At 39.8% G+C, this 12110-nt stretch overlaps 1 protein-coding gene across 10 annotated transcripts in view; it reads left to right on the forward strand.

The window, feature by feature from the left end:
- The first annotated feature begins 4170 nt into the window (after window positions 1–4170).
- Window positions 4171–12110, forward strand: part of mast4 (microtubule associated serine/threonine kinase family member 4) — a 212207-nt gene continuing 204267 nt past the window's right edge. For all 10 annotated transcript variants that reach the window (XM_067437898.1, XM_067437902.1, XM_067437899.1 and 7 more), the window contains exon 1: window positions 4171–4623. In XM_067437898.1, the coding sequence (XP_067293999.1) occupies window positions 4360–4623 (264 nt within the window). In that variant the 5' untranslated portion in view covers window positions 4171–4359. The remainder of the gene's footprint in view (window positions 4624–12110) is intronic.

Below are 12110 nucleotides of genomic sequence, written 5' to 3' on the forward strand. Positions count from 1 at the left end.
GAGTCTTGAGTCTATGACAGTGCCCAGAAAAGATACTGTACTGATAAACTTGCCCCTCAAAGGCGAATCTCAAGAATGGCCTGTAGTGGGGGGGCTATCTGAACGTGAAAGTATACGTTTTTCAGATCTATTGTGAAAAACCAATCCTCGGGGCGAATGTGCACGAATGTTTCACCATCAGCATCTTGAACCAGCATGTCATAAGTGCTTTGTTCAGATGTCTGAAAAATGTGCCTGAGACCACCATCCATTTTCGGGACGAGGAATTAGCGACAGTAAAAACCTGACTCGCTAGCGTCAGATGCACTGTTTCCACCGCTCTCTCCTTTAACAGTTTTAAGACCTCAGCGAGAAGCACGTGACTGACACTGCTTCTTACTGAGGGCTTGACCACGGCTTGAATCGCGGGGGTCTGCGAGCAAAACTGTAGCGAGAACCTCGTTTTATATGTTCAGCACCCAATTTTATATACCTGGAATGGCCTGCATGGGCTCGTGAAGCCAGGGATTGAATTAGATTCAGGGGCGGGCCGCTTAGTAATAGGGGCTTGTTAACCCGGTTGCTTGTGCTGTAACACTGAGCTCGTAACATTGTAGGGATAGTGTTTAGGTTTTGGCGGTGCAGGTTTTGCAGTGGGCGTGCGCCTTACATTTATATTGTATGTGCGCGAGTGCGCTTTGTGAAAAGTGCTTGGATGCAGGAGTGCAGACTGTAAAGTGGAAACATTTCCTACATAGAAACAGCTCTTTTGTGTGTAGTTGTAAATAATGTGCAGTGGCGCGCACTGTGTAGTGGGCGCAACCTACGTAGAATACCCACGGTGCAAGCCAGTGAGCGAGTCCACAGGGGTAAACGCACACAGCATTAGTGTGCAGACGAGCGTTTTTGACACAGGCTAGTTGACTGCAATATTAAATCTCCAGTCACTTAACTAAGGGAACTGGGAGAATGTAAGGAAGTGCGGGTGGTATGGAAGCCATTCTACAATGCCGTTATGCTCTAGTTTAGACTGAAAGCGCGTGTGCAGACAAGCGTGTTTGACCACAGGCTATTGATTGCAATAATACATCTTCAGTCACCTGAACCAAGGGAACTAGGAAAATATAACGAAGTCCATGGTGTAATCCGGCCGCGGCGGGATTTATTTGTGGATTTTGTAGGGCTGAATTAACAGTGCTATGTGGATTGCACACTTTGTAGTGGACACATTGTCTACAGTGTAAAAACCTCTCCAGCCACCTGAATAAAGGGGACTGGAAGTGAGAGAGTGACAAAAGGCTTAGCTTGGCAGCCATATTCTGACGCCCCTATGCTCTGACAGTGAGCACGTGCTATGACGTAAGTCGCGCTCTAGTCAGCGAACGCGCGCTGTGGAAGGGGCACGCTATCATGACAGGGCAGCCATTACAACTTCCTTGGCAGTAAATGCACGATGCAGCGAGAACGTTCTTGACATACCAAACAGCCCGAGTTCACTCGTCTAACTAGTATTCTCTGTCCGTAGCGGTTCTTAGCACGACGGAACGAGAGAAGAGGAAGAGTGAGGAAAGCTGTGTCTGTCCGCGGCGCTTCTTCAGCACGGCGGCGGCAAAATGGGACGAGAGCTTCGGTTCGAGTTTGTTTATACACTCTAGTATTCTCTGTCCGCGGCTGTTCTTGGCGCGACTGAACGAGAAAAGAGGAAAAGTGAGGAAAACTCTTGTCTGTCCGCGGCGCTTCTTCAGCACGGTGGCATAGTGACGAGAGCTTCAGCTCGAGTTTGTTTATTTACTCTAGTATTCTCTGTCCGTGGCGGTAGAGCAACGGAACGAGAGAAGAGGAAGAGTGAGGAAAACTGTCTATCCACGGCGCTTCTTCAGCACGGCGGCATAGTGACGAGAGCTTCAGCTCGAGTTTGTTTAGTATTCTCTGTTCGTGGCGGTAGCGCGACTGAATGAGAGAAGAGGAAGAGTGAGGAAAACTCTGTCTGTCCTCGGCGCTTCTTCAGCACGGCGGCATAGTGACGAGAGCTTCGGCTCAAGTTTGTTTATTTACTCTAGTTTTCTCTCTCTGTGGCGCTTATTCAGCACGATGGAACGAGAGAAGAGGGAGAGTGAGGAGAGCTCTGTCTTTCCACGGCGCTCTACGGCGCGGCAGAACAAGAGAGTCCTTGCATAGAACAAGCCTGTAAGCTCTTAGAAGTGGCATTGCAGCGGCAACACACACACACACACACACACACACACACACACACACACACACACACACACACACACTCAACATAGACACACAGAATAAACGATATTTAACACCGGATGGCGCAGCTGGAACGCAGGTGGCTGAAGGCGGAGACCCGGTGGAAATCCGGCATCCTCAGGGCTGCAGGGATGTTCCGCTGGTTGCTTTTCGACGGCGGTTTGCTTGATTCCGGAGATAAAACCTGACACCTATGGTGAATCAGGGTCTTATATAGCCTCCTGTATGCTAATATAAGCCCATTTTTCGGCGGTCTCTCTGGAAGCGCCCCCATTGGTTCGCTCCTCTCAGCCGCCTCACAATAGGTTCCTGCAGTTGCCGCGGACCGGCGAATCAGAGCGCTCCTCGCTCCGGGCTATTGCTGTGCAGCTGCACTGCGCTTTACATAGATACCTTTATTAATTAAGTTTTGCTTCATATTCTCGAGAAAATAAGTTTTTCCCATACGCAATACGAGGAACCTCTCGAAAGGGAACTTTTTTTCTAAATAATTATTTACAGTGTACTAATATCTTGTAAAGCTCAATAAATATAATGTTTAAAAAAGATATACAAAACCATATGAACATTTTTGTGATCTCCTTTTAAATTAGAGACAATGGGGTTTCTTAATTACTTTTCTCCAAACAGTAAGTTTGGATCACTGAAGTTTCTTTTTCATCAGATTTGCATGTGTTGCCACGTGTGGTACAACTGTTTACAATTTACACATAATTGAATGCACATATGGCTTGATGATCAGAATGAACTGATTAGCTGATTCTCAGTGAAGTTGCACTCTTTAGAACTTCTAAACATTGTTTTTGTACTGCAGTATTGACTTTTCCCAGAAAATTGTTTATCTTGTGAAACAGTATATTCAGCTAAAACTGACATTCCTGTATATTATTGTAAACACAGTGTCAAACAAGGAAAATGTTTACATATTTACAATTTACATTTACAATTTAGAGAATGATAAGAATGTTGACCCAAAGCAATGAGAAAAACTGTAAAAATGACAGTTCATCAGATCACGCCCGGTTCACACAGGTGCCCTATCAGATAACCACAGGCTGTATAGTTCATCATATAAACTACTGTAAAAACATGATATACATTTGTTTGTGAACCAGAAAACACGTTTGTCAAAATTTTAAACAATGCATATATTTTTTAATGTTTGAAACTCTAACAACTCTTCCATTTAAATGTTTTTTTCTTAAAGAATTCTTTCTTTAAAATAAATGTTAATTGGTATTATAAAATAAATGCTATATTGTTATATTATGTTAAATAAAGTTAAATCACTAACATCTATCTATCTATCTATCTATCTATCTATCTATCTATCTATCTATCTATCTATCTATCTATCTATCTATCTATCTATCTATCTATCTATCTATCTATCTATCTATCTATCTATCTATCTATCTATCTATCTATCTATCTATCTAGTCTGTCTCTCTCTCTGTCTCTCTCTCTATTTTATATATATATATATCTCAACTAATCAACTAATCAGTTCATTCTAATAATCAAGCCATATATATATATATATATATATATATATATATATATATATATATATATATATATATATATATATATATATATATATATATATATATATATATATATATATATATATATATATATATATATATATATGTTTATTTACTATGCCTATATCGGAATATATGGATTTATGTAGGCTATTTATTTGTGGATTTATTTATATATTAGAATTTTTTGGATTTATTTATTTGCGAATTTCTTTTATTGTTTTTGCAGGTTTCTACACTCTGGAGTTATTTGGATAAACCTTTTTCTAACTCAAGGGTCAGTAGTAATTATTTAAGGGACTTGACCAGCGCGCTCTTTTTTTATTGGCTGATGGGCGGGGTTTGCTTGGCCAATGAGCGCAGACTTCAGTTAAAGACACTGCAGCGATGAGTTGAGCAAGACGTGCTACGGTGCTGCACTACAAACTTCACTTCCAATGGCTGATTAACAATTATTTTCGTTCAAATTACAACAGCAACTGTGAGGGAAGTTCTCTCGGGCACTTAGCTGAAGCTCAGATAAGTTGTCCTGCAGCATGGCATTAGTTTAAGACAATTACCGAGATGTTTTAGGGCAATGGAGAGTGAGCAGTCAGAAACATTTGGAGGCGGCGGAGGAGACAATTTATCAGGCTCCGACACGCTGTCAGAGGGCGAGACGCGAGCCGAGGCGTATGAACCCGAATTACAATTTGAGGAATTTAAATGTCACTCCTCAGATTTTGTAGGTGTTGACGGACAAGTGAGGGGACATGATTTTGATGAATGCAGCGACGAGATACAAGCAAGAAAAGAGGATGACCAAGATGAAGGAGAAAACGAAGGGGACGAGGACGAAATGGTAAAGTACACTGATTGTAATAGCACTACTTAACACTCACGAGACATTCAGTTTGTATATGTTGATCACCGCTGTAACGCGCGACTGCAGGTGTGTTTGTTTGGATTGAAAGAAACGCTCCGCAATGCTGGCGTTGACACATTGAAAATGATTTCCCATGTTGTTACTGTAAGTAGAACGGGTTTGAGTTGGAGTCTGTTTGGAAGATTTTAAATGTGTATGTATTTCCACTTGTTTGTCAGAACATGCATACTAAATTGCAATTGCTATTTAAATATTACATGATATTGCTTTTTTCTTCTAAGTTTAACCATCTACAAAGATAAAGTTGCTTCACAAATTCATCCAAAATCGTGCATCCCCTTAAAGTACAAACCAGTTTACTTTATTAATGCACGTACTTGTTGTTATTGTGAGTGGGGCATTCAGTACATATTCTAAATATGCATCAAACTAACTTAAATAACTTGTACAGAGAGCAATAACTTGCTCTGCATCTTTTCTTTCCACTTGATGTCTCCATCCATCCATCCATCCATCCATCCATCCATCCATCCATCCATCCATCCATCCATCCATCCATCCATCACTTTTCACAATTAATTCCTGGATAAAAGTCTCACCCACAATTTATTGTTGATTGTCCTGTTTCATATGGAATTATGCCACGTCATAGAAATCAAATGACTTGTGAATTTCATTTTGTTACTTATTAGTCTATACAATAGGCTGTTGTATCCCAATGCTTGCAGACGTTCCTAACATTCAGCTGTAATTTGTGGGTGCTTGTTTACACAAACTTTCTCGCATGTAGTTTCATCTGGTTTCAGTTTCATTCAGCTGTATTTGTGGTGTTTGTTTCATAAAAACAAAAGCTATAGTTGCTTGTTTCTTACAATAGGTTATTAAAATCAAAGAGGGATAGTCTAACTTGAAAAGTAGGTTAGTCATTGTCAGACACTTTCTGACTGGTTTATCCAGCATTATGTCAGACTCTTTCACTGGGAGTGACGTCTAATTGCCTTGCCTGAGGATTAGATGGCTTTGTTACACCAATCAGATACCTGAGATTCGTGTCACTCTCACAGCCGTGTTGTCTAATGTGAGTAGGAATGAGTGATTTAAGAGACAGGACTACCCCTTTGCCACAGTGTTAGTAGACTTAAAGGGATAGTTCACCCAAAAATGAAAATTAGCAAATGATTTACTCACCCTTAAGTCATCCTAGGTGTATATGACATTCTACTTTTGGAAGAATACAGTCAGAGTGTCTATTTAAGTGCAAATAGTACGGCTTGTTGGCAAGTGTCATTCGCACTAGCGCTGCCTAACAATGCCTGTTTGGGACAAACAAGATAAAAAGATATTTCAATGTCTTCAGTGGTGCAGTAAAGCTTAATGATCTAGGTTTTGATGTGATAGACACAGGTTCGAAACCACCTTTCGCTGAGCTTGCTCTTTTTTTTCTTTTCTCATCACATCACATCACATCTGGAATGCATTTACTTTCAATAAAAATATTTTTTTTTCTTCTAAAAGTGGAAATAAAGCGCCTAACAAAATGTTTAATAATACATTTGTAGGGAGGGCTTTTATTATCCCATTTAGGGAGCATCTGTTTAATAATTTTAATAAATATAATCAGTTACAGTTATTATTGCATCCTGCTAATGTACAACCATACTAAATGTATCTGTCAAAATAAATATAAATTGCATGTAATTATTATTTACATATTGCAAAGTACTGCTACTTTTGCATGGTGTTTATAGAATATATAACTATTTTCACTTGCTATTTCACTTAGTAAATTTGCTTTTACAGCTATTTGCACATGTATCATCTATCGCTAAGACACATCTATCATCTATTCAGTGTACATAGAATCTAATTTACACTTAGTGTAAATAGCATATTTTCTTTTCATGCAAATAGCCGCTACGTAATTGCGTATTAAAATGTCCTGCCTCTTCCTAGCTTTATAATACAGAATAACTGTTTCTGTTTTGAAGTAAAAGTATATAAATTCAGCACATCTATCCATCATAAAAGTAATCCATACGAACGATACACTTTTATGGACCTCAAAACAGCCATTCACTGCCATTATAAAGCTTGGATTAGCCATGACGTTTTTATTTTTATTTATTTAACTCTGTTTGTATTCTTCTGAAAGAAGAAGGCCATATACCTAGGATGACTTGAGGGTGAGTAAATCATTGGCCTATTTTTGGGTGAACTGTCTTTTTAAACTGGCAGAAGACTTCTGAGAAACGACCCGCCTCCCTCCGCTCCTATTTGTTTACACAAAGGCATTCCAGCTACTGCATATTTATACACTCTCAATATGAACAATCATTAAATGGCTCGATACACATGTAGCCAGCAGAACTTAAACCTTTAAGTATCTGTAGTATTGAACTGTTGTTTCAAGGGATGTCAATAATGTACTGTGCTACCTTAGACATAAACATTATAGACTTCTTGTGTGAAGTACCTTAGAGTAATATTTAAAAAAAATGCATTAATACAGTAATTGTTCAGTACTATGTGTACGGTCACATTCACAACACTTACTCTTATAGGTAAAACGGATGTGGCATGTTTTACCATGCATAGTCTTGCTGCATCTAAAGAGTGAATGTTGCTAAATTTGTCTAAAACATGCGGGTTCTCATGAAAAACTTAAAAGTTTGTTCATGCACAAACTGCTGTTTTTTGCATGCATACATATGTCTAAACCAAATGTATGGTTAAAGCTGTACTATGTAATTTTCCCGTCTGCTAGAGGTCGCCTATTCAAAACAAAGGCGTAGTTTGATAAAGCCAACTTTCAGAGCATATACTAGGAAATGTTCGGAGTTTAGCCGACCGGATACGGTGAACGTTTAATCTATCAACAAGCTCTGTTTCACCTTCGTTGCTCTGGTTGGTTGTAGCGCTATCCTATCACGTGCAGAGGGAGTTTGAAAGACAACCGTTTATCCCGCCCCTCAGATTTCGCCCTGTCAACGGTGAGTTTCCAGACCAAACATCTTGGATGTGGGTCTGGCTTGTCACGCTAACGTAGTGCACCTTTAAATCTGAGCATCTAATTTCATGTAAAACACCCCAAAAAGGTTTGGATCTTCAATTTTTGTTTGAATTGTTACTGATATGTCAGCAAACCTCTGGGTAAGCAGAATAAACTATTTGTAAATTTATATTGAATGATTGCACCACTTTTAGCATGAGAAATAAATTCTTTACTGTTTTTCAAAGACTCTAATTTGCTACACAAAATGATCTACTTCTTAAATTTGAGAGATCATTGTAATATTTACTATTGTGAACCGCGTTGAACATTTGTGGTGGTGGTCGGTCTCAGCCATGTGCATAGCAAAGCTGTCTTGCGCAGTTACAGTAGTTTGACCCAAACCTGAACGCTTTAACTCCTCAGCCCCATTTCAGGTCTCTTAAATAGCCTTTTTCTCTTTTCAACCTTCCCTCATGAATACTGCCCTAGAAAAGTAAAGGCTATGAATGAAAAGACAGCAACACTGCGCCACTGTCCTAAACGTGTCTTTTATGCTTAAAGGTGTGGCAGCCAGCTTTCTGGGACAGTTGTAGTGATCAAGGTTTTGGTTTTAGCCACAGTGTAAAAAATCTTAATCTGATTTTTAAAAATGTTCTCTTTTTCAGTCTTAAAGGTGCGGTAAGCAATTTCTGAGAAACACTCAAAAAATTAAACGTTGGATCTAGGGATGCACCGATCCGACACTCCGTATCGGTATCGGCTCTGATCCGCCATTATTTGCCAGATCGGGTATCGGTCAGACAGGACCGATCCAAATTTGATATTGTGCGCATAATATTCTGTGTTATTGTTAAGCCCCAGTGCCCCACAAAAGGAACAAAAACGTATTATCAACGATTCATGTACTATATTATAAGTGTTCTGAATCCATTCCATAGTTTAATGTGAGTACAGATTAATGTTTAAGTCATTAAACTTAAGTTCACGCGAATGCTTCCCTCCGCTGCGGCTGTCAGTCATTCTCCATTCAGCTTTAAACTGTCGCATTCGGTTACGACAGTCAGACTTAACACGATGAAACTCTCTCCAAGATGATTTTCGTTCCTTTTATTATGCTTGATCTGGAGATAACACTCTTTGGTTTCTCATAAAATGACAATCTGCTGGCATTTATTGCTGTGAATCGTGTTACTTTCTACCAGGTGTCTGTTAGATCACAACACTGGACTAGTTATTATACTGTTCTTCACACACAGTAACTGAAATGTTGAACTGTTAAAATAAACGGCTTATAAGAATACTGCATAGATGCACTACATCTTGTTTTGAACTTCTCAATGATGCGGACGGAGGCACGGAGCGTGGCACGCTGTAAGCATGTGACTCCGTTTTGCTTCAAGCGAATTATCCTGCGCACGGGATGTGCATACACGCTTTGTGCCGCTCTATATTATAACTCTTTTGTGCTATGAAAGCCTTATTAATAGCCTTTCTTGTTCTGCCCTATCTATATGTTGCTGCCTCATTAAAAGATGCACTATACATTTAAATTAAATGTAATTTCTTAGTATACAGGCCCATGTCAATAAATTTATTTACTTGTTTTGCATAAATATATATTGTGTGTAGCCTAACATTTTACCAAATTTACAGCTACACTTATTCACCTTTTTGGTTTCCTTTATTTCCCCCCCACTAAATGTTTAGATTTTATACAATTATTGTGCACTCGTGATTTTGTAACTTTTGCTGCGGAATTATTCACTAATCTAATTTATTCACCATCTATAGTAGTAGGCTATTTTTGTCATAGATTGTGATTTTTATATATATTTATTTTATTTGTTGTTTTCCTTTATAATAAAGTCTGTATTTAGTTGATTGTGTTTAGCTCTCAAAATAGTGATTTTCAATTCAACACACTAAGGTTTAGAAATTCTACATATCATTTTTATACAAAACTGCATTGGTATCGGATCGGTTTAGTATCGGTATCGACCGATCCTCAGAATTTTTATCAGTTCTCAAAAAATGCTATCGGTGCATCCCTAGTTTGATCTAGGGCTGTCAATCTTCCCCCATTATCCCATTCGAATTTAATTCATTATTCTTTTTTTATATTCAAATTAAATTGTATTATATTCTCTGTTGTGTGAACAGGGAGCAGGTGGAGAAAAGTCTAGAGAGGTGAAGGTTTGCTCTGGAGAGAAGAGGAATGAAGGTTAGTCGCAGCAAGACAGAATGTGTGTGAATGAGAGGGAACCAAGTGGAACATTAAGGTTACAGGGAGAAGAGGTAAAGAAGTTGAATTATTTTAAGTACTTAGGGTCAACAGTCCAGAGCAATGGGGAGTGTGGAAAAGAGGTGAAGAAGCGTGTGTAGGCAGGTTGGAATGGGTGGAGAAAAGTGTCAGGTCTGTTGTGTGATAAAAGAGTACCAACAAGAATAAAAGGAAAGGTGTACAGGACAGTAGTGAGACCAGCGATGTTGTATGGTTTGGAGACAGTTGCACTGAGGAAAAGACAGGAGGAAGAGCTAGAGGTAGCAGAGCTCAAGATGTTGAGGTTCTCTTTGAGAGTGACGAGGATGGATAGGATCAGGAATGGGTACATCCGATGGACAGCACATGTGAGATGTTTTGGAGACAAAGTTAGAGAGGCCAGGTTGAGATGGTTTGGACATGTTCAGAGGAGGGAGAGTGAATACATCGGTAAAAGGATGCTGAGGTTAGAGCTGCCAGACAGGAGGTCAAGAGGAAGACCAAAGAGGAGGTTTATGGATGTAGTGAAGGAGGACATGAAGGTAGTCGGTCTGAGAGAAGAGGATACAGAGGATAGGACTGGATGGAGGCAGATGATTCGCTGTGGCGACCCCTGAAGGGAACAGCCGAAAGAAGAAGAAGAAGAATTTGAATATTAAATGCTCAAAAATGACTTATTATTATTTACTATGTATCTATCTAGGTAGTCTACACTGTAAAAAAAAATTCAGGTCTCCAATTGAAAATTTTCAAGTGACTGATCACATATAATTTTTTTTTTAGTTGGCCGAATTGAATTTCTATATAAAATATGGATAAGATGAATAAGAAATATGGGCTGTACCGAGTCTTTCCGGAAAAAACCGAGCGCCTGGAGGCGTATCGTGTGGGCGGAGCTAAAGAATGACGAGCGCGCAAAGCGGTGACGTCCTCAAGCGTGGAGAAACCCATGGCTATCGAGCTCAGCTAATACAGATAATGATCCAGAATCAGATCCGGAGGTTGAAATAAATTGAACAGGAGAAACAACAACAGCAGGACGCCCGTCTCTGTGGTATGTACTGTATTTAGTGGCCTGTCAACATTTGTGTGTCTTTACTCGCAGTTTATGAGGACATGATTTGGTTTATGGACTATTGTATGCGACTAAACCTTAGCAGTAGCAAGCAAAACGGTTTTGCACGTCAGACTAGTGTAACGTTATACATAGAACAACAATGGAGTCCGTTAGCGCATTTGAATGAAGAAGCACGCGATCGTGTCGTTTACTGATGTTTACTCACGCAACGATAGCCAACAGCATAGACATTTGAAGCAGTTTTTCTCACTGGCTGCTTCCAAAGCAGGACCGACCCTTTATCGCTGGGACCGCTCCGTCAAAAACACACTTCTTAGGTATGATTTGGTAAAGTCCTGACAGCGGTGGAGATCCACTTTTGTGATGTTGTGAAGCTTCCCGTCATTTCTGCGTTCAAATCGGGTCAAATGCAGCGCTGCCTTCCCGGAATGCTGTGCTGAAGCGTTGAAGTCACCCATAGGAATAAAGTGGAGCGCGGCGCCTGGATCGACTGGATCTGCACCTGAGAGAGTGTTTATGGGCGTGCATTTCCTCTCTCGCTCTAGTAACGCGCGTGCGCACCCTACCGGGAGAAAAGCCCGTACGGCCCATACAATGACCTTCCGCTCTTATTAACGTCAAGCCGACCCATACTCGAAAAAAACTCTCCGAAACTTGTGAGAACCGGAAGGAGTATTTTTGACACAGAAATACTCCATCAAACATCCAACATTAGTTTTTGAAACTTTGTCTATGTTTAGGATGGGAATCCAAGTCTTTAACAGTGTAAAAAGCTCAGTATGCATGAAACAGCATTTCACCAACCCCCCCCCCTTTAATAAACAGAACTGCATGCGTCTTGTGGAAGAACATCACAGCCGGAGCTACTTCTCTCTGTTTAATGTCTATGGCAAGAATTGTGATAATATGTTGATCTTTTGGGGAAAAAAGAGGATTTATAATATTATTGTCAAATCACCCACCCCTCGCTCACCGCATCACATTTTTTCCAAGATATGTTACTCACTTTTTTTTCTCTTGTTATTTAGAATCCAACAATTACATAATGTAAATGTTCCATACAAAAAAAATCGTTTATTGGGGTACAATTAGCTTAATTGTTCAGAAAATGTCTCAATGCAAAATGCGTCAGA

The sequence above is a fragment of the Pseudorasbora parva genome, chromosome 3 (genome assembly GCF_024679245.1).
Source record: "Pseudorasbora parva isolate DD20220531a chromosome 3, ASM2467924v1, whole genome shotgun sequence".
NCBI lineage: Eukaryota > Metazoa > Chordata > Actinopteri > Cypriniformes > Gobionidae > Pseudorasbora > Pseudorasbora parva.